Raw genomic sequence first — 22,788 nt, forward strand, 5'->3', positions numbered from 1 at the left:
TTTTGTGACCAATTACCACAGATCTGGGGGCTTGAAAGAACACATTTTACTTTACAATTCTGAAGGTCAGAAGCCTAAAACCAGGCAACAGGGCTACACACGTCCCTTCTGGCAGCTGTAGGGGAGAGTCCGTTTCCTTGCTGTTTCCAGTTTCCAGCTGGGGGCTGCTGGCAGTCCTTGGCTCACAGCCCCACATCCTTTGCATCTCTGCCTCCACCTTCAGGTCTCCTTCTCTGGCTCTGACCCTCCTGCCTCTCCTTATAAGGACTCTTGGGATTACATTGGGATCACTAGGATAAACCAGGATAACCTCCCCATCTCAAGACTCTAATCCCATGTGCAAATCCCTCTTGCCATGTAATGTAATTACCTTCACAGATTTGGGAGATTCAGATGTGGGTCTATTTGGGGGGACATTCAAATGGAAATCTCAGTAGGTCCTCGGATATTATGATGAATTTAGGGAGAGGTCAGCTCGAAAGAGAAATGGTAGTAGGAACACGGCAGGGTGGGGAAGCGAGGAGTCAGGGTCTAGGGAGAGAGGGGAGCAGAGGGCAGAGGAGCAAAGCCTGAGGAAGACCCTCCACCTCGCAGTTTCTCCAGGCCAGCAAGGCACTGGGTGCTTGGAGAACATGGAACTTAATCAAATGCAAGTGTACTTTAGAGGTGCTTACCACCAAAACGTGTACACACAAGAGATCCTGATGAAGGTCCGTGAGTCATGCATGAGAGAGTCAAACAAGGTGACCCATGGAGGAAAAGACTGGAGCGTTCAAGTCGTCATGGAGCTCACTAGGAGGAGCAGCAAAGACGCTTCTAGAAGGGAAGGAAGTGAATCAAGATGGTATAGTACCAGGGTTTCTAGAAGGAAAGGATGGTCAGCAAGGTCGTGCTGCCACAGCATCGAGGAAAAATGGCCCCTGGTGTGGCTGCTGGGGGGCCTTAGTGGCCAGTGAGAGTATGGGTCCTCCTGTGCCTCCCACAGCTGGAGGCAAGAACCCACCCAGCCAGCCAGGCGTGGCGGGTCCTCAGATCTCCCCCACCTGGTGCTCACATCTTACCACCAGGGGGGGCACAAGAGCCAGTGTGGCCCCTCAGCCTGGAGCCAGGGGTTTTTCCAGAAACAGGATGCCCTGAGAGAAGGGAGGGAAAGTTTTCCCTCTCCAGCACCACAAAGCCTGGAAGGCCTCACTGGCTCCATGTGATCTCTGACTCAGGGCTTACCCAGATTTTCCCCTTCCAGTTAAAGCAAACCATGTTTTCTCCATCACTCCCTTTACCGGTTGCCTGTAGGACTAAACTCCTGTAACACTTTGGCCTGGAGGCTCAGGGCACCACAGGACGTTGAGATGGGGGGGAGCCTGATGTCTCTTAGTCCACAATGTCTTTGTACAGGTGAGGAGACTGAGTCTCAGACAGGGGAGGCAGCTTGTCCAAATAAACAAATAAGGGTCAGCCAAGAACAGAACTCAGATCTCCTCACTCACATTCTAAGGACCCCCTTGATCGTACAGAATTTGATGCTTTCTATAGCCTCCTCCCACTTCATTGTTTCTTGAGGGTAAATAATAGCAGTAATGGTGACAGCGGCCAACAGGCCCAGGGCACTCCTGCGACAGGCACGGTACCAAGCCCTCCGGGGGGGTCTCTGCCAATACTCACCATTACCCTAAGAAGGAGTTTCTGTTATAAGCTTAAGTGTTTACTGAACCCCTCCCACCTGGGCTGGTGAAAGAGTGAGGTGGGGCAGGAAAAGAACATAAAAAAAGATGAAATCTTTTCTCCTTGGACCTGTTCTCCCGAGGCAGGTGGACTCTGGCTGGAAGCGGCACAGTGAGACCTTGTCTGGTTGTCTGCCTGCCCCCAAGGGCCTCACACACTGCAGGGTCCTCAGTCCACCGGGTTAGGGGGAGTGACTCCCCTGTGCTGCCCGCTGCTCTTGGCATTGGTTGGCAACATTTAAGGAACTCCGTTTCCTCCACTGTTCCTTCCTCTTTCTCCTTCCTTATGGAACCCACTAGGTGGTTCCCCAGCATTGCCTACAGCTTTGTGCTCTGAACCTTTGCACACAAGCTTCCCTCTGCCTGGAATTCCCCCCCTCCCCAGGCCTTATCTGCAGACCCCACCCCACAAAGTCAGCAGCTGTGAGTCCCCTGCCCTGGAAGGCTCTCCCGACGCAGGCAGACCTGGGGACACACCCCGTGCTTGCTCCTAAGCCTCATGTTCCCCGAGCAAAGACTCCGGGGTCTTTGACCAGTCTGGCCCACGTTGAGATTTCTCCACGTGAGATACAGGGCATGTTGTCTCAGCGTCCAGGATGTACAGGACATGCAGCAGGCCCTCCAGAAATGAACAAGGTCCACGGTTCCTGCCGCCCGACTCTGATCTCGCTCTCACCGCCCTCTGGCACACTTGGCCACTCTCCCAGCTGGCCGCCCTCTCCACAGCCTCCACCTCATTGCCCCACCTTAGTTCACTCCCTGGTCTCTCACCTGACGTGCCTCCCTCACAGGTCCCCTGATACACCTCAGCTGTCAGCCGAAGCCCCCAAAGCTCTGAGCTGAGGCCTGGAGATACAGACAATGGTCCTTATCCTCAAGGGGGACTCCTGCCTGCACCTTGCCCACCACCCAACTACCTAAAGCACAGGTAGGGATCAACCTCAATCACACAGATTATTGAACTGGTTCAACCCTTCAGTGACCCCTCACCTCATAGCACAAAGTCCCGGACCACAAACCACGTCTAGCTGGGTCCCCACCATCAACTCCCCACCTTCCTCCCCCGACTGTCAGCTCCAGCCCAGACCCCAGACAGCCCCAGCCCCAGCTGTGCTTAGGATTCTCCCGTGACTATAACCATTTTTCCTGTGGTTCTGCTCCATGCTTACCAGTTTGGGTCAAAGGGTCGGAGTTCCCTTGGCCCTCAGGCCTATCTCCATGCCCTCCCGCAGCACTCTCATCCCACTCCTGCCCTAAGGAGGCAGCCTTCTAAGTGGGCACTGAACTCTGTTTTCCGATTAACTAATCAACGAGACAAGTCTAACGATGATCATAAACAGAGCAAAGTCAGAACTGTCATGTGGTAACACCGGCTGGCTCTGGCTGGTGTCATTTTGAATTATGTTCTTCTTGCTTATTGGATTTTCAAAAGTTTCTGTAATGAGTATATTTTGCTCTTATAGTTAAAAATAAAAACACCAAAGGAAACTTCATTTTGAAAAAAATACAAAGGTTTTTGGGGATTATAAAAAGAGAGGGACTTTCCTCATTGGTTGGTGAGAAACAGGAAAAGAATGTTTTAAGGAGCAACAGAGTTTCTACAAGTGAAGAGGGGGAGATCAGCCAGACGGGGCACATGCCACATGCCACATGCAGAGCTGGGGTGCTGGGCAGGGCAGTGTTCCCTACAGATGCACGATGAGGAATTGTGACTTACGTCATTGAATATGGGGAGCTACAGAAAGTAGTTTTTCCTTCCAGTTTTATTGAGATATAATTGACATACTGCACTTATACCGGTTTAAGATGTACAACGTAACAATTTGACATAGATACATCATGAAATGATGTCCACAAAGGGTTTAGTGAACAACCACATCTCATACACACACATTAAAGAAATAGAGAAATATATGTATTTTTTCCTTGTGATGAGAACTCTAAGGACTTATTCTCTTAACAACTTTATGTATAACTTATAGCAGTGTTAATTATATTTATCATGTTGTACATTACACTCCTAGTACTTTTTTATCTTCTGACTTGAAGTTTGTACCTTTTTAGTACCTTCATCTAATCCCCCTCCCCTACCACCCACCCCCAACTCGGGTAACCACAAATCTGACTTCATTTTCTATGAGTTTGTTTGCTTGTTTTTGAAGTGTAATTGACCTACAACACCATGTTAGTTTCTGTTTCACCACACAGTGATTTGATATTTCTATGCACTTCAAAATAACCACCATAATAAGTCTAGGTACCATCTGTCACCATACAAAGATATTACCTAATTATTGAGTATATTCCCCACACTGTACATTTCATACCCATGACTCATTTATTTTGTAATTGAAAGTTTGTACCTTTTAACGTCTGTCACCTATTTCTTTCCTCCCCCAACCCCCTCCAGTCTGGCAACCACCTGTTTATTCTCTGTATGGCTATGTTTGTTTGCTTTGTTTATTAGATTCCACATATAAGTGAAATCATGCAGTATTTGTCTCACTGTGATTTATTTCACTTAGCAGAATCTCTAGGTCCATCCATGTTGTTGCAAGTGGCAAGATTTCATTCTTTTTTATGGCTGAGTAATATTCCATTGTATATACACACCACATCTTCTTTATCATCTATTGATGGGCAGTTAGGTTGCTTCCACCTTGGCTATTGTAGATAATGCTACAATGAACATAGGGAAACAAATATCTTTTCAAAAAGTGTTTTCATTTTCTTTGGATAAATACCCAGGAGTGCAATTGCTGGGTAGTTCTATATTTATTTTTTTTACATATTTAATTTTTTAAGGAATCTCCATACTGTTTTCCATGGTGACTGCACCAGTTTACATTCCCACCAACAAAACAGTGCAGGAGTGTTCCCTTTTCTCCACATCCTCACCAATATTTGTAATTTGCAGAAAGGTTTTGAGTGGTGAAGAAACACACTCAGAACTGGGCATTGGAGCATCAGAAGTAGCAGTGGGCAGGGTCAGAGGGCCAAAGGGAGGGTGGTGTGGAATAGAGGAAAATTTGAAGCCAGGCCGCAGCCTTTCTCTTCTCCCCTGGGCATCTAAACCGCGAGTCCAGAAAGCATTCCCGGACTGCCTAGCCCTCAGATATATTACTATGCAGAGATGCTATTTGAGAATGCTCCTATAACCTCCAACCCATCTTCTCACCTGGCCTGCAAGCTCCTAATTCCTCCTACTCCGCATGGCGTGCCGAGTAAGAGCGCGCTCCTTGCAAGGGGCAGCCCCAGGGAGAAATAAAAGTAGGCAGCTTCCCTTCAAATCAAGGCCAAAGCAAGAAGAGCCTTCTTTCTGCTGCGGGCAGCCGTCCTTGGGCACCGGGGCTCTGCCCGGACCACCCGGGGAAGGTCTCCCAAAGTGGAGCGCTCGGGAGCGCGGAATCAGGCCAAGAACCGGAAGGGCGAGGCCCCAAGTAACTCCTGGATGAAAGCGGCGAAGGGTGACGGTCTGGAAGGATCCCAGGACGGTTGGGAGTAAAGGGGCAGGATGGCGGGAAGTCGGGTCCCGCCGCCAACTCCGTGGGGAGTGCCAAGCCCGAGGCGGGAGGGGCCGCGGTCCCGGGACCTGGGCGGGGCAGGTGGGCCGGGGCGGGGGCGGGGCCGGCGGGGGCGGGGCCCGGCACATGCGCACCGCGGCGGCGCGCGCCCGAGGAGTGGCACTTTTTAAAAGTGCAGCCCGGAGGCCAACCCACAGCCGCCTGCACCTCGGTCTGCAGCCCGGTCCTACCTGTCCCGGCCGCACTCGCCCCCGTCCCACACCAGTCCGTCCCCGGCCAGTCTAGCCTGCACCATGCCGGTCAAAGGAGGCACCAAGTGTATCAAATACCTGCTCTTCGGATTTAACTTCGTCTTCTGGGTGAGTGAGCGCGACTGTGGCGCGCCCCTCTCCGGGACCACTTGTCCGCCCCGGGCACCCGGTGCGCGGTCGGGGTTGCTGTTAACCGACACCGCCCGCGCGGGGAAGACTCCAGGCGGGAGGAGAGGGCACTGCGGCCGCCAGTTGGCTCCTCGGCCCGGGCCGGGCCGGGCGGGGCGGGCTCGTTGGTCCGGGACGCGTCCGGAGCCGAGCAGGCAGGTTGCTCGGGGGCCTAGTGAACTAGGGGGTGTGGTTCGTGTTTGTTTTTACCCCGAGCCCCTCCGAGTGCAGGAGGGGAAAACGGAGCACCCCTCTGCGGGGGACTGAAGGCCCTGGCCGAGGGAGACTGTGGCGGGCAGTGCAGCTCGTGACCCGGGCGGGGTCCCCCGAGTGGCAGGGGCCGATGCGGACGCTCCAGGGGCGGACGCTTCGGTGGCGCCAGGGGAGTTCAGCCAAGAGCTGTTGGCATCTTACGCTGGAGAAGAAGGGGCTCGCCGGCCGCGAGTGTGGGCTCCCCGGAATTCCGTCCCTAAATGAGAATCGGGGCCCCCCACCACCCTCAAGACAGAACCTTCAGGCCCCCACTCTTTCAGACTGATTCCAAGCGCCGTGAGAGACCGAGCTCCCTCGAAACTACCTGAAAGACTAGCTTGTCTAGATTTTTTTTTTTTTTTTTTTTTTGAGGGCGATAAGTATCTGGACTGGAGAGAACTCCCGGAGAGTTGGGGAGAGGTGGGGCAGATGCCTATTGCCACCCTTAGTGGGACGGGTCCCGTGTTTCTCCGTTTCCGGGATAGATCAGGTGTGGGCCTCACCCTCTCCCGGGCCAGCCTACCCAGCAGCCAGGCGGGGCCACAGGGAGTGGATTGTTCACCTGGAGAGGACACAGGCCAGGGAGCTCCAGGACTCCCACTGCTGGCCACACTCAGCCCTACTGTAAATGAGAAGCCTGAGGCCCCCAGCAGAAAAGGGGAGTGTCCCCTCCACTCCTTCCCTTGGGGAATTAAGGAACCACCCAGAGATAAAAGCAGGGAGTAGGGGACCTTCACCTGGTTTGAGGGCCATGTCCCCTGCTCACAGATGATCAGTATTTGCCCCTCTGCAGTCAGGGAGGAGTCTGGAAAGACAGCCCCCGTGACACTCCCAAGAGAGATGGCTGTAGAAACAGGGGCATGCCACCAGAGATTTGTAACAAAAATATGCTTATTCCCCTGGAGCTGGTAACCTTAGGGGACATCTCCTGAGATTTAATCCTCTCTCTGGAAATGACTGACCTGCCCTTGCAGGAGTCACCACACCCAACACCTACTCTAGGGAGGGTGGCCCGTAGGTGTCTCCCTGCCCAGCCTATGGCTACTTTAGGGCGACCCTCCTGCAGTGAGCACCCCGTCCTCCTGGAGTTCCCACAGCCTCAGCAGCCAGCCAGCTAGCTCACCAACCCCTGGCACCAGAAAAGAATGTCAGGAGGCGAGGGAGCCCTGCCCCACCCCACCCTTGTCCTTTAAGGAGATTTCCTCTCCCGTCCTAGCACGGCCTCTCCCCTGCCAGTCTCCTGGTTACCCCTCAGCTGTGTGCCTATGCTGAATGAGGGTTTGGGGCTGGGGGAACCGCAGACCACCAGCATGTTTCCATACCCCATCTGCCCTGTAATCAGTGCAGGGGCCTGACAGGAGGCCCCCAGGGCCACTCCAGTATCTGCTCAGCCTGCCACCCCACGCGTACCCAGCGGTGCCCCTGCCTGGGCTAGGTGCTGCTGATGGGCTGTGACGTCTGAAACAGAAATGACTCATTCTGGGAAAGGCTGGGTTTAGAATTAGGAATCACCATAGAGATCATCCAGTCCGGCCCTCTTATCCACAGTGAGGAAGCAGGAACCAGGCCAGCATCAACAGGAACCAAGCCAGTAGTACAACCGCTAGGAACCTTGAGTCCTGTGCCCTGTGCTCTTCCATCTCCATGACAAAACCAACAAGGGGGACCTGGTCATGGGTGGCGTAGGGGAGTAAGCAGTAACTATGTGACCCTGCATCAGTTCAGTGGTCTTGTATTAAGGTCCCTGTAGAGACGAAGCCCTCATCTCCTGGGCAGTGATGGAAAAAAGGAGTACCGTGGGCCCCTTGTGCAGTGTCTTACTGCCGGCCAAGTCCCTTTCCAAGTCCCATGATACAGCCAGAGCATCATTTTACTGATGACCAGGAAACTAGTCCCCAGAGGGGACAAGTGACTTGTCTAGAGTCATGTGGCAGGGCAGCATCAAAGGTAAGTTTGAAGGCAGGTCTGGTTGGCTTCAAGACCAGTGCACTTTCTGACGCAACCTGCTGCTGTACCCAGCTAGGTGGGACTGGAAGAAGGGTGGCAACAAGCTCTCAAAAAACAGCTTTTAGGGGCAGGGTGTAGCTCAGTGGTAGAGTGTGTGCTTAGCATGCATGAGGTCCTGGGTTCAATCCCCAGCACCTCCTCTAAACATAAACAAACCTAATCATCTCTCCTCTCCTGCCAAAATAAAATAATTAACTAATACAGTAACAAAATTTTTTAAAAAATAGCTTTTAGTGGGAGGGTATAGCTCAAGTGGCTGAATGCATGCTTAGCATGCACGAGGTCCTGGGTTCAATCCCCAGTACCTCCTCTAAGAAAAATAAATACACCTAATTACCTCCCCTACCCAAAAAAAAAGAAAAGAAAAGAGCTTTTAAGGGAAGCTATGACCTTAGAGAACTGCTTACTCGGATTTTTTTTTTAATTGAAATATTGCTTGTGTGGATTATTATGCTTCCCTTTTTTTCACTACTTCCCTTTCTCTCTTGAGATCAGGAATGTATAAACTTGGCCTTTGGAACATGATGTGGGCCTTGAAAAGCAGGAGTTGGGAGGCCGGGGCCACCAGCACATCATAGACAGGTGATGCTGAGAGGTGGTCCAGCAGGGACCCCGAGAGGAGACACCACCTCAGTGGCAGGGGAACGATGCGGGGTGGGGGTGGGGAGCTGTACTTCTCCCTGGCCCTCACTCTCGTCTCCGTGGGACCCTCAGTGACTGCCCTCCCCAAGTAGGGCCTTTGATGCCCACAGCCAAACTAGCACCCAGTCTGTTCTCTCAGTGCACCCACAACCCTACCTTTCCCAGCTCTATTTCAGTTGTTTCTGCACTTCCCTCAGACCTGTTTGCCTACCTACCCTCCAGAAAAAGGCTGAGAGGGGAAACATGGTACCATGCCCGAGTGGCAGACTGAGGGGTGCAGAACCCGGGCTGGGCCAGGTGGGGAGCAAGGCCTCCCCGTTCGACTGCACGGCGCCGCCCTGCCCCTTCCTCACTGATGGAAATAGCCGGGGATTTCTCTCTCCCAGGGAATGCTGTCTCCCGGGCCTAAGGCAGCTTCATGGAAACATGGACGGAGGCCTGGACCAGAGTTCAGGGGCCTGGTATTAGTCCAGCTCTGCCCCAGCTCCCTTTGCGATCTTGAACGGGGCTCCTTTGAGCACCAGACCTCAGTTTCATCATCTGTAAAACCAGTGAGTTGGAGCAAATGGTCCCCAAAAGTCCCTTCAGCTCAGTGTATGAAACCAACCAGCCCCACCCTCTGTGGCCTACAGCAGACAGCATTCCCACATACCCCAAAATAGAAGTCAGGAAATGGAAGTGTGCAGTGGGTACGCAGGCTGGGCTCAAGTTGGCTTCATTTGACCTTTATCTCTGGGGCCAGATTCTTATGACTCTTTACTGTTAACCACGCCCCGTGAATGGGGTCTCTCTGTGGAGGGGCGGTTCTTTGTTCCCTTGGCCCTCAGCCTTCTGTAGTAATGCTGCTTAGAGGTCAGAGCATCAGCTCTGGGTTCAATTTCCCTGTCGCTGGGCGGCTGTGGGTTAGCAGAGAGCACGGGTGTGATGCACTTAGCACAGTGGCCTAGTCCAGCGGGAGCTGTTGTCTTTTGTCGTGTAGAGCAGATAGAGCAGGTGAGGGGGGAGGTGGCAGCTATTCCCTAGAAGCGAGGAAGTTTAAACCAGACAGGTAGCCAGGCGCACACCCCGAGGCCCCACACTTCCCTCCCTTCTCTTTCTCCTCCTGCCCTGGTGCCAGCCTCCTGCCTCTACCCACCTCTGTGATTTCCACATCTGGACATTGACACCATTTCATGTGCAGCCACATGTTTGACAGCAGGGTGGCCCCACTCCTGAGAGTAAAACTGGAGAGAAACCCTAGGACACTGGGATCCTGGGTCTGGGCAGGGTCTGGATGAGTGGAGTGGCGGTGGCAAAAGCCCCTCCCACCCAACCTGCTGCTTCACCTAGAAGCTGTTTGCCTTCAGCGCTGGGCTGAGCAAGCAGTTGGGGCTCTTGCATAAAATGGCTCCCACCTCTGCCACCCAGACAGCCAGAGCTGTGGGGGAGCTGCCTGTGATCGGACAGAGGCTGGCAGGCTTGGGGAGAGTGGAGGGGAGGCCAGGGGTCCGCATCTGCTAAGGAAAACAGGACTTCTCCCTGCCCGGAATCTTGATGGCTTTTCCCCCGACTTTGCCCTGCAGTGTTGTCTCCAGCAGATCTGACTCCTGATTTAGGGATGGGGAGGATTCCTCTGCACACATGCACACACACGTACACACACACATGTGCGTGCGCGCACACACCCTACCCCCTTTTTTTCAAAGTGGCCCATGGCACTGTTGCAGACTTTACTCTTTGGTGCTCAAAGGAAGTGGCTACTGGTTAAGACTGAATCTGGAACTGCTTTGACAGGCAGCCCTTTTGAGGGCCATCCTCATCCTCTGTGAAGTGAGTCTGGTGACTTCAGACCTCACAGGTCAGTGACTTCATATCTTCCTGTCGTGTGGGATGCAGATCTTGCCTTTCACACACAAGGCTGTGTGTCCAGATTTGATTTGTCTGTTTCCCTGTTCTGTTCCACTTTCTAAGAAGGTGTGGCTTTTGGAATTGGTCACACAGCTTGGGACTTAACAAAAGCACCTCTTCTAAGAGCACAAGCCATGATGGTCTTTCTTGGGTGCGTCTGGCTGTGAGAGTGAAGGACCCAAGGTCACAGGTGACCGTCGCTTCTCTGGTCTTTTGCCTCCACGGCTGCCTGTTCTGGAGAGACCGCTGGTGGGGAGAAGGGAGTGAAGAAGTTTCAGGAAGCTGCGTGTTTATGTTCTGTGTTCCCGCCTCCCCCAGGGAGGGGCCAGGGCGCTGTTTGGACCCACCGTAGGTCCTTTCAACGAAAGATTTGCAGAAATGATCTTTCCCTCTGACCTACAGAACAGCGGTGATTTCATTGTTCGGGGCTTTAAAAATCTGGGGAAGAGCCTGTCAGATGCATGTCACCCAGAGACAGCGTTTGCAGTGGAGGGAATCCAGGAGACCAAAGGGCTAATCTCAACAATACATTTTTTTAATTTATGTTTTTAGTCTGACTGCAGATCACTTGCCTGTTTCATCCCATGGAAAAAGTCATGCTGGTCCAGGGACATTTTCATTTTCCATCAAGTGATGGCAGGCAGCTGTGGAAAGCAGCATCCTGTCTCCAGATGAGATAATTTTATTATAATTACATCCATCCAGTAATTCCTCCCCGCCACCAAAAAAATACTTAGTTCTGGATAGTTTTTAAGTATTATGTGCTGTCGTCCTAGACTAGCAGGTCTGAACCTTTTGGGGAATCCCATGAAATCAGCAGGACCTACCTCCAGAAATGTGCACTGCCCATTTCTTTGCTTTTTTTTTCCCCTGGAGGCCTGTAGACCCCCCCCCCCCCATATTGAACATCCCATATTGGTTTTTCTCCCTTGGTTTCCAGGCAACTCCTGCTCTGCCCTGAATCCTGTGTTCCTGCCATGTGATGCGGGTTGCCCCACTGCTCCCTGGGGCAGCGTGGGGAGGGTTGGGAGTACTTTGAGAAGGACATTAGAGGGCCCTAAGTTCCTTGATGATCAGGGGCAGCCCTGACTGGAGCACTGGCCTCCCCACCCGTCCTTGTTTGACTCAGCTTAATCCTTGCCCAAGTTGTGGCTTAGACTCAAAATTAATTTAAGGAGTGTTTTGTCTTTCTAGCCCCAGAGCTTGGGTGATTTGTCTCTTTCGGGAAGAGCAGGGTTCTGTCTTTCCCACCAAATGGAAACTAGAAGGCTCAGCCCACCTTCCCTGGCCTTGCCTCTGAGGACTGTGGAAAGGGAGAGACGTCCCTCAGGGGGCACTGAGGACTGGGGCTCCTGGGTTGCTGACACACAGGCTGGTTAAGTAGCGAGGAGGATGAAGCTGGCTGACTTGGAGGAGAGGGGCCAAATCTGTTTGATTCCAGAGAAGATCCCAGGGTGGAGAGCTTTGGGGACTATCGATGTGGAGTCAGTCAGTAAGCCCTTTTGTTTAATCTTCTTGCCAAGCATCAAGCAAGGCTCTGTTAGGAAAGTCACTCTCCAAAGCTTACCCAGCACATGTTCAAGGTCCCAAGTGAATACCTCTCAGGCCGGCTGGCAGCATGACCATGACTCCCACCAAGCTTCTGCCTGCAAGCTGCTAGGACGAAGCCCCTTTTACTCCCCGTCTGAGCTGCATGTCAGTGTCCTAGTGCAGAAACAACACAACACATGGATCATAGGTAAAAATCCTTGACTAGTGGTTAAAAAAATACAGTAAAGTAGATCAGACCATTTTATTGAATTCAAAACAGATTTCTATAGCATTTTCGTTTTAATTTCGCTATGAACTTTCATTGACTGAATCAATAGCATGAAAAATGATAAGATTGATTTATTAAAACTTTTAATGAAAAGATCAGGAAAATCATAGCTGCGAACTCATTGCATTTCGGCTCAGTAGAAGTTTAGTGTGTATGTGTGTTTTCTAGTTGAAGTATAGTTGACAGGCAGCATTCAGTTAGTTTCAGGTATACAACAAGGCATACTTGGACATTTGTATACATTGCAAAAGATCACAGTAAGTCTTGTTGCCATCTGTCATCACACAAAGTTACAGAATTTTTTTTTCTTATAATGAGAGCAGCTTTCAAGTTTGCAAAACAATATTATTGACTATAGTCACCATGCTGTACATCCCATCCCCATGGCTTATTTTATAACTAGAGGTTTGTGCCCCTGGATCCCCTTCACCCATTTTGCCCACCCTCCAGCCTTCCTTCCATCTAACAGCCACCAGTCTGTTCTCTGTATCTGTGAGCTGGGTTTTGTTTTGTTTGTTCACATGTTTTGCTTTTCCGGTTTCACTTAGTGTAATACCCTCCTGGTCCATCCACGTTGTCACAAATGGCATGGTTTCTTTCTTTTCTTTTGCTGAATAATATGCCATTGTGTATATACCACATCTTCTCTATCCGTTTATCTATCAGTGGACATTTAAGTTCTTTCCATTTCTTGGTTATTGTGAATAATGCTGCAATGAACCTAGAGGTGCATATGTCTTTTTGAATTAGTGTTTTCGTGTTCTTTGGATGAATAGCCAGAAATAGAATTGCTGGATCACATGATAGTTGTATTTTTAATCTTTTGAGGAACCTCCATACTGTTTGCCACAGTGGCTGCTCCAATTTACATTCCCACTAAGATTGTGCAACGGTTCCCTTTTCTCCATATTCTCACCAACACTTGTTTGTTGTCTTTTTGATGATAGTCATTCTGAGAGGTGTGAGGTGATAGCTCATTGTGGTTTTGATTTGCATTTCCCTGATAATTAGTGATACTGAGCATCTTTTCATGTGCCTATGGGCCATCTGTATGTCTTCTTTGGGACGTTTGGTGTTTGTAAAAGATACTTTGTTATAGAGTGTTTGTGTCTCTCCAAAATCTGTATGTTAAATCCTAAAGTCCAATGCAGTGGTATTTGGAGGTAGGGCCTTTGGGGGCAATTAGGTCATGAGGATGGGGCCCTCATGAATGGAATTAGTGCCCTTATAAGAAGTGGCCTCGGAGAGTTCTCTCCTCCCTTCAACCATGTGAGATAGTAATGAGAAGACAGTCCTCCAGGAACCAGGAAGGAGTCCTCACCAGACACCAAATCTGCAGGTTCCTTGATCTCGGAGTTCCCCCCAGTCCATGGGACTTTGTTATAGCAGCCTGAATGGACTAAGGCATAGTTATTCACAGGTTTGAATCAAAAGCACCTCTCCCTTCTAGATTAGCAATTGCAGTGTGCCCGTTTGCAGTTACCCCTCACCTCCTTGCCCCCCAACAATGGGTGGGAAGCCCTTAACAGGTTGTGCACTCCAGAGACAGGAAAACTGTCCCCCTGAGACTCTTCCTCCTGCTCACTCTGATGCACTGTGAACACCTTCCTTCTTGTGATGTGGGACCATGGATTTCAACCTGTTAGCATTATGCCCAAGCTCTTTAAAGTGTCCTTTCTACAAGCCTGGGAAATCTTCCTGGGTTCTCCTTTCCCCCACTGCAATCAGATTATAGCCCTGACTGCCCAAGACAGACAACCCTTAAGAGACCAGAAAACTCATTTCAACTAGAAATTAGATTCTCTTCCAGTACTGGGGAGGGACCCTTCGTGTGGGAAGCTGGCACGACCCTCATATTGCAGGTGCCTCCCAGGGCCTGCTGCCCAGGGCAGTAACAGGCCTGCAGTGATGCCTTCTCCTTCCCTTCACCCTCTGCTGCCAGGATGGTGCTGTGAGGGAAGGGCAAAGGCTCTGGGCCCCACCATGGGGCCATTCCTATAAGGGATAAAAGGACAGTGGCCAGGGGGCAGTTGTGACAATATCTGTGCTTGGCCAGGCTTACAGCAGTGGCAAAGCTGGGATGAGAAGAAAGCGTACCAAGTCACTCTGGGGAGTCTGTTTCCCAGAGCGCTGCTGCATCCACACTCAGTTTCCACCCCCCACCCTGGCCAGGGCAGTGAGAGCATGGACAGAGCTCTCTGGCCAGAGGCCAGCAAGTGGAAGCTCAGGCTGTCTCTCTAGACTCTGTCCATCAGGCAACGCGCCCACAGAGAGGCCAGGCTCTGATGGCACCTGCAGGCCAGGTGGTCCTGGCAGGTGCCTTCCTGTTGTGAGAAGGTAGGCCCCCTGCTCCTACAGATGGGAGCTCGTGGGGTGGATAGAAGATGCCACTTTTGAAATGGGATCAGATATGACTAGGAGGGAGAAGACGAAAGTAAAAAATTCTGGCTCTGAAATTAACAAAACGGATCAGAAAGGCAAAGAGTTTAGCAAAATGAGAATTTGGGCTTCTTCACAGTCAGACTGTTCTGGGTTCAGGCACCTATTTGCCTGGTGATCTCAAGACAAGCTACAGAACTTCTGTGCCTGAAATTTCTCATCTGAAAAACAAGTTAATATTACCTGCCTAGTGGGTCTAATTGAGAAAATTAAATGACTTGGGCGCAGTGCTCCCGGTGGGGTGTGGGACCCAGCAGACCGCAGAGGGCTTGCCGTCTACTAATGCGACTGAAAGGAAGTGGAGGTCACAGCACAGGAACAGGGCAGCCGGCGTCTCCCACCCCTCGGGGCCGTGCAGTCAAGTGGTTGCTGGTTCCACAGACAGAATGAGGGCTGGCTGGTCCTCGTGGGTGAAGGATGTGTGTGTGTATGTGTGATCACCAGGCGTCTTCGTGAGGTGTACACAATGGAAAACGAATGTGTCGTATTCTGGAATTTAAAGCAAAACAGCCCCAAAACAATCCCCCACATCAGATGATTTTGGTTAAGATCAGAATGCCCGCTTTCAGCAGAAAATGGATTTATGGGCCGGCTGACGTCCACTACCCGTCTGGCGAGCAGGCAGTGGAAACTTGAATGAGACTTCTCACTTAGGAGGAGGTTACCGTGGGCAGAGGCCTCCCTCCCAATCCCTCAGCCCCAAACTACTTAACACCAGCGCCTCGTATCAGCCGAAGCTTTTCTCCTTTCCTAGACAGAATAAGGGCTCTGGATTTCAAGTGACACCAGCTTCGTCCTCAGATGGGAGAACTTCTCAAATCTTGAACTTGTTCAGACAGGGTCGCTGCCTGGTTTCCATAAAGGTGTGAGGAGAAAAAGCTTCCAAGGCCCTCATCCTCGGCCACACCCTAGACAGGGGACCAAGCTCCCCGCCTTCCACCAGGGATGCAGGAGACAGGCAGTGGAAAAACTGACCTCTGCGTGGCACGTGCTCTGCATGTGACAGAGGGAAAGAGCTGACGGCTGAGTCACTCCAGCTCTGCTCTGTGATCATGGACAAGTTGCTTTACATCTCTGAGCCTGTTTCCTCATTTCAGGCTAGGATGATTGTAACTACCATGAAGGGTATAAGGCCATCCCCGCAGCAGCCTCAGGCTGAGAGGGGCAACAGGCCTTACAGTACGACACTGGTCTCCCAGATTTCCTCTTCTCCCCAGGAGGTCTCTCACTGTGCACCTGCAGGGAATGCCCCGCTGTTAGCAGGCTGAACATTCAGAGTGCCCCAAAGACCCAGGCAATGCAAGATACCTGCACCCACAGGCTGCCACCTTCCTGCCTCCACCCGGGAGGCCCCCAGGTAGGCGAGCATTACCAGAAAGGGAGGCCGAGAGGTCAGCAGGCAGGCGGAGCCTGTGCTCAGGACACCAGCCGTGCTGGCGGCCTGGGAACCTTGGGGAAAGGAACTGCTTTATACTCACTTACAATTTTGATTTTTTTTTTTTAATGTTGGATTTTCTAGGTAATGGGGTGGGTGCCACAATGATCTCCGTGTTTAGAGCCCTCAATGGCCCTGAGAGGCAGAGGTCAGCCTTCCCCAGGTCCTGGCCTCTTGAGGGTGGTTGGATTTTGTTGTTATGGGTATTGTTGCCCCACCCCCACCCCAAGGTGCCACGTGGTGTAAAAGAGCAACATAGAGCAGCAGGGACCCTCTAAGACACAGGAGGATTGTGGAGGAGGGAGGGGTGGACTTGTAGGAAATGCAGTTTCCTGGAGGGAGGCAGCCAATCGGTGACTCTCCTTAGGCCCCACTTTCTTTATGTGCATAAATGAAGGCAATAATACAAGCTCCTACAGTTATACAAAGTCAGTGGCAGCAGAAGCGGGATGGTTAATGCAAAGCCATTATCGCAGCGCCTGGCTCGTAGCAAGAGCTCAGATGTCAGCCTCTGCAGCTGTTGTGTGGTTACTGTTACTGCTCCCTCTCCTTGGAATTGTTCAGAGGCTGAGGTGGTCCTCAGCGTCCACACGCCCCCGCAACTATTGCTTCAGTTCCTCAAAGCCGCATCACGGGGCACTGCGCAAAGCTGAAACCCACCACCAGGCTGCGTCCCTTTCAGAAGCTGAATGAGAGGACTTGTCTTTCCGCCTGTTCACGAAACGACTGTTCCTGAGACTTCCCGGGCTTGGGAGAGGTGGGGGGGCGGTGACGGTGTTGCACTTTGCTGGAAACGGCCCACAAGGATGCTCGACTGGCAGAGAGGCTCCCCTTGTGGAGCCCACCCGAGAAGGGTGGCCTCTGCACGCCTCCTTCACTGCATCCCAAAAGAGGTGGATGCCTCTTACGGAGAACTTTCTGACACCTCGAAGCTCCCTTGGGACCTGCGGACGGTGGGCTTAAGACCACCGCCTCTCCCATCCTCAGCAGAGGGAAGGGGATGGGGAGAGAACAGGCCCAAAGGAGGAGTCAGTGGTTGTGCCTTCCCTCCCCCTTGGCCTTCACCTTGACTGGCCGGCATCGATGCCCTGAATCAGAATTGTCCAGCTAGCGGGCAACGTACGGTTTAGGTCAGAGCATCTTGCCAAATTCAACATGTCCAGACCATCTACTTGTCTTTTCTTGGGGGTTCCTGTTCTTCCCATTAACCAGTTGGCAAGTCGGGGGAGCACAGTGTTGGGAAGAGTGTGGCTGTGAGCTGTTACGTGGATCTGGTTTGGGGTGAGCTCTGCCTCTTGCTGGCTGTGTTATTCTAGGCAAGTTGCTTAACCTCTATGAGTCTGTTTCATCTATAACATAAGTGTGACAAGCAGATTAAATGAGATAATGTACATAAATCACCTCCTACGAAGCAGAGCACTGTGGGTACTCACAGTGACTGCTACTATTATTAATTTTCCTTTCTCTAGCCTCTGGAGGGATCACTAATGGACAGAAAAGCCTGGCACAAGTCAAATCAACAGAAAGCTACGACGTCATTGACCATCAGCCTCTGCCTGTGTTCTTTTAAAGAACTTTTTGTTTTCCTAGAATTTGGGGTGATTTAACGAAGAGTCCATTTTCAGACACAGTGGCAGCCTGTCCTAGGGAGAGTGTGGACTGCAGAAATCCGGGTGTGTTTTTGCCAAGAGTGCCCGGCTGCAGAGGCTGCTGGAGTCGTTTTGGCGACTTGGGGAGGAGGGTTCACGGGGTGAGGCTGTGGGTGGAGGCGCTTGTGGGAGCCAAATGCAGGTTCTGACTTGAGCATTTACTTTGACTTCCCAGCTCTGTGTTCTAGAGGGAGTGCTCCGGCAAGGATCTGTCTTTCTTACCTCTTGCTTCCTTCCCCCTTAACTGTCACCATGCAGCAGCTAAGGTGGTCCTCAAGCCCAGTCCTTCTGGCTTTACAGTGCCAGCAGGGTAGTCGAGCGTGTGAGCACTCCTTGACACACACAGGTACCCTGCGCCCAGAGGAGGCTCACACCCCTGCCCCCTGGCTTCGGGCATTTTGGCACTGGCATTTAGAAATCTGGTCTCTGAGTTCAGAAGCCCCAGAGAGAGCTTTTCCACGTCATCTCGATTGTTTGTTTTTTTTTTTTCCCTAGTGGAGGTACCGGGGATTGAACCCAGTACCTTGTTCACGCTAAGCATGCGCTTTACCACTGAGCTATCTCCTCCCCTCCCCGCATGGTTCAGTGTTTAAACGAAAGCCTTAGAGCAGCGGTTCTCAAACCTGAGTGGGCATCAGAATCATCTGGGGGTGCTTGTTAAAACACAGACCGCACCTCACTCAGGTTTCTAATTGAGTAAGTCTAGGATGGGGACAGTGAGTTTGCACGTCTGACAAGTTCCCAGGTGATGCTGCCGCTACACCTGGCCTAGGGACCGCACGTTGAGAACTGCTGTCCTGGAAAAAAGCCTCCCAGTGGCCTTTGAGGATCCAGGCTTCTGTAGATTTGCAGCCCGGCAGAAGCCCCAAGGGGATGAGGTGGCCCCCAGGTTGATGGTACGCACAGAGGGAAGGGAGCGGGTGGCTGTTCTCCAGGACTGTGATCTCTGGAGCTTTTTCACGGGTCTCGAGTAAAACTAAACTTAGCACTATGCCCTGGTTGATATCTTTAAATTCTGCTGAGAATTAACAGTTTACATGGGATCCTTAATGAAAGCAAGTCACGGCTGCGTTTTCTGATCGGCGTGGAATGTGTTTGTGTTGTTTTCATGGCGGGGGCGGGTTGGGGGGACTGGAGAAGGCAGGATTCTGAGACCTCTGTTCCTGCCGAAGCGCTAGGTCCTTCCAGAGACAGCAGCTGGGGGAGGAGGGTCCCGGGAGAGGGTGAGAAGAGGCGGTGGGGACCGGCTCCTGTTTGCTCTCACTGGCAGTGCCCGGCCCAGGCTCCTGACCATGAATCAGCCCGCGGAGGCTTGGCACGCACCCGTGAGCCGGGGTTGCCATGGAGATGGGTGAGGCCAGGAGCCCACAGGTCTAGGTGGCCTGACTTGTTTTTAAACACTGAAGCCTGTGTGAACACAGAGGCCTTTATTACCACTCCGGAGGCTTCCGTCAAGCGTGACCGGTGGGGAAACTTGCATCCTCTGTGTTCAGCCTCTCGCTGACTTCCTGGGTGCCAGGGGCAGCTCTGCCAAGGCCTCCTAAATCCAGTACATTGAAAAAAAATATCCAAGGGGAGAGAGTATAGCTCAGTGGTAGAGCACATGCTTAGCATGCGGGAGGTACAATCCCCAGTACCTCAGTTAAATAAGTAAATAAATAGATAAACTTAACTACCTCCCTCCCCCAAAAAGAAATATTTTTAAAAAAAGAGATGACACAGTTTCCACGGATTAGAACCTGGATATTTAAAAAAAAAAATCCAGGGCTGATCCGTATGTTACCGAAGGAGAGAATTAAAGCGATCATGTCTCCTCCCTGTCTGTGATCTGCTCCCTTAATAACTGCTTTCTGCAGAGCTCATTTGCTCACGGAAGCAGCCTGGCCCAGGAAGGACAGAGGCCTCCACTCTTACTGATTCTGTCCCGTCCCCTCCCATCCCCACTCTCTTCGGCCATCCTGGGAGCTCCTGGTGGAGCTCAAGGAGGCATCAGCTTATCCATGTCCCCCGCCCCCGTGCTCACACCGGCCCTCACAGAAGACAGGCCACACTGGCCTCAGTTGCCCTGTTCCCACCCAGCCCCCTTCTCAGGTCAGAGAGGGACACAGAACTGACGCTGCCGAGTGCCGTGGGTCACCCCGCTGCCGTCTTCTTGTCATTCTCAGTGTTTATTATTATTATTGCCAACAGAATCTGGCTAGCTCTGGCACTCGCGGTTTTCAGGATGTCTAACGTGTATCACTTCATTTAATTCTTTAATTGAAGTACCGTCAGTTACAATGGGTCAGTCTCTGGTGTCCAGCACAATGTCCCAGTCATGCGTATACATATATATTCATTTTCATATTCTTTTTTCATTAAAGGTTATTACAAGATATCGAACATAGCTCCCTGTACTATACAGCAGAAAATTTTTTTTTAATCTGTATATAGTGGCCAACGTTTGTAAATATCAAACTCCCAAATGTATCCCTTCCCACCTCCTTTTCCTGGTAACCCTTAAATCTTCACCTTCAACCTGGGTCAAAGATGGGAAGGCATCACCCCCTCATCTTTACTCTTTATGAGAACTTGAATGTTCAGAGACGCCGGGGGAAGTGCTTAGTGCGAGCAGCTCCTATCTAGCAGCGCCAGCATTAGCCCCAGAGTCCACGCCCATCCACGAGCCCAGCAGGCGTGTGCAGCCACCTGGGGGCAGTCAGGATGCCCTGGGATGGAGCTGGGATGATGCATGTCCAGGAAACCCCCCTGCGGGTGATTCTGCCATTTCCCATGTAGACCAAGCCCTGGGTGTCACAGGCGTGCAGGTGACAAGTGGCAGAGCCAGGACCTCCTGCTCCTTGCCCACCATTCTTTCCATTTTGCCACCTGTCCCTCACTGAAACCTTTGTAGCATCTCTTAACCACAGGCTCACCAAAGTCACCAAATAGCTGTTGCTTTAGAGAAGGACAGTAAGCACTCCCTCCCCACCCCTCGACCCCACGTTGTCACCTCTGCCCACCTCCAGCCGCCCCTGAAGTGGCAGATGCGACCACCTTCAGTCTCGGGTCCGCCTCAGAGAAAACCGCTGGTGGAGAATGAGCTGCTCTCTACTTCCTGGGCTTCTAGACAGCTGGACAGAGAGCGCAGTGAGGGAGCAGTCTGTCCCTTTAAAGGATGTGTGGCCAGTCAGGTCACATTCCAGAGGAAAGAGGGGACCCAGGGGGAGGAGGGCCTGGCCACGACCACATAGTTTGTTTGCTATGAGAGGATTTTTCTTTGAAGTTTGAAGTGGGGGTTTGTCCCACAGGCAGACCTGGTGCCTTCCACCTGAGGGATGGGACACAGTGTCACACACACACACACACACACACACACACACACACACACACACCCCTCCTGTTCAGTCAGCCAGTTGCCCTTTTCCTCCTGGTCACCTCCTTGCCACTTCCCCATCTTTCTGCAAGCTTACTTCAGGTGTCTCTGTCAGGAGCACTGTGGTAAATACCTCTTAGGCTTCGAACTGGAACCAGCTTTGCAAACTTGGCAGAAGCCACAGGTCAGCCAGGTGCCCCCCAAGCAACACTGTATTTTGACGTGTTTTCAGCCCTCCTTTGGAACTGGAGATGTTTTCCTTTAACCCCGGCTGTGTGCCTCAGTGTAAGATTTCTGGGCCGGTCCCTGGGGACCCGCGGTGTGACTCACTGAGAGCCGGACCTCCGCGGGGGTGCCTGTGCTCTGGGTGGGGAGGGGGAGAGGACGGGAGACTGTCCGCTGCGGGCCTGAGCCCGGGGCCGGCTGGGTTTCACGTCTCCGGGAGCCGGCCCCGGCCCCGGCCCCGGCCCCAGGTGACTGGGTTACTCACCACCTGTGCGCGCGTCAAAGGCCGGCTGTCTAACTGGACTTCCGCGGGGGTGAAGGCCGAGGACAGCGGTGCCTGGGCTTTCTGTAAACCCTCACTGTCGAAAGACTTCACATGGAATGGTCCCTCAGTCTCATTGTGACATTCACCCCATGCCCTCGTGGCTCCATGTCAGTTTTTATTCTGGGCAGGTGGTTGTTCGTCATAGTTTCTGACTTTTGCTGTACGATATTGGAAGATGGATCCAGAAGCTCGTCCAAGGGGAGAGGACCTGGGAGAGACATGCTGGTGGGCTTCAGAAATTCTTTTCTTTGAAGTGATCTTTCACTTACTGCATAATTATTTACTAATGACTGATCCCAAGGATGGAGGGGGCAAGGGAGCTCCTAGAATGACTAAGAGGTTGCCCTGCCCTCTAGGAGAGGAACAGAGGGTGGGAGGGAGAATGCTGGCAAGGACCAGCGCAGCCGGGGTCCCATTTCCTGGGGAGGAGGCTGCGGACATCTTGGTGGGGAAGCAGCTGGCCTAGGTGGCCGGGACAGCCTTGCAGGAGGAGAGACTTGCTCTAGCAGAGGCGGGAATGCATGAGACTTATTTGGGAAACTTTGAGCGATTCCATCTAAGGCACAGAGGAGGAGGAGGCAGGGTTCAGCAGTGTCACTGCTGAGAGATCAAAAGTGTGATGACAGACTACAAGCCTTAACGCTTGGTGACAACATGAGCTGTCTGGGCCTTTCAGAGAAAGGACACCGTCCTGCAGGAAGGGCGGGAGGCAGGGAAGGGAGGGAGGTTATGCAGGGACTGCTTGCGGGGTGAGGACCCAGAGGTGGCTGAGCTGCAAGCTGAGCTGCGCGCGCAGAGCAGCCTGGAGGAGCTGTGCGTTTGAGGGGAGAGAGGGTTTGTTTTCTGTTTCGTTTTTTCAGGAGAGACAGACCAGCCTATGTGTACTGGCAAAAAGTCAAACAGTGGTGGAGGCCGACAACAGAGGCAGGGAAGAGCTGGATTAATGGGAGTGCGTTCTTTTTTCTATATATAGAATTACCGTTTTTTGGAAGGAGAGGTAATTAGGTCTATTTATTTATTTTTAGTTTGTTTTTTTTTTTTTTTAATGGAGGTACTGGGGATTGAACCCAGGACCTCATGCATGCTAAG

The 22,788-nt window shown here is 52.0% G+C and overlaps 1 protein-coding gene and 1 long non-coding RNA gene across 2 annotated transcripts in view; one reads left to right on the forward strand and one right to left on the reverse strand.

Moving 5' to 3' along the window:
- Positions 1–5,395: 5,395 nt before the first annotated feature.
- The window catches only part of CD9 (CD9 molecule), a 30,698-nt gene continuing 13,305 nt past the window's right edge, over positions 5,396–22,788 (forward strand). The window contains exon 1 of the mRNA XM_010957746.3: positions 5,396–5,604. Coding sequence (XP_010956048.1) covers positions 5,539–5,604 — 66 coding nt within the window. The 5' untranslated portion in view covers positions 5,396–5,538. The remainder of the gene's footprint in view (positions 5,605–22,788) is intronic.
- Positions 10,261–22,788, reverse strand: part of LOC123617597 (uncharacterized) — a 57,495-nt gene continuing 44,967 nt past the window's right edge. The window contains exons 3-5 of the long non-coding RNA XR_012504071.1: positions 12,020–12,156; positions 11,025–11,113; positions 10,261–10,698 (exon numbers count right to left, since the gene is read on the reverse strand). This is a non-coding gene — a long non-coding RNA (uncharacterized LOC123617597). The remainder of the gene's footprint in view (positions 10,699–11,024; positions 11,114–12,019; positions 12,157–22,788) is intronic.

This window comes from Camelus bactrianus, chromosome 34 (genome assembly GCF_048773025.1).
Source record: "Camelus bactrianus isolate YW-2024 breed Bactrian camel chromosome 34, ASM4877302v1, whole genome shotgun sequence".
In the NCBI taxonomy this organism is placed as follows: Eukaryota; Metazoa; Chordata; class Mammalia; order Artiodactyla; family Camelidae; genus Camelus; species Camelus bactrianus.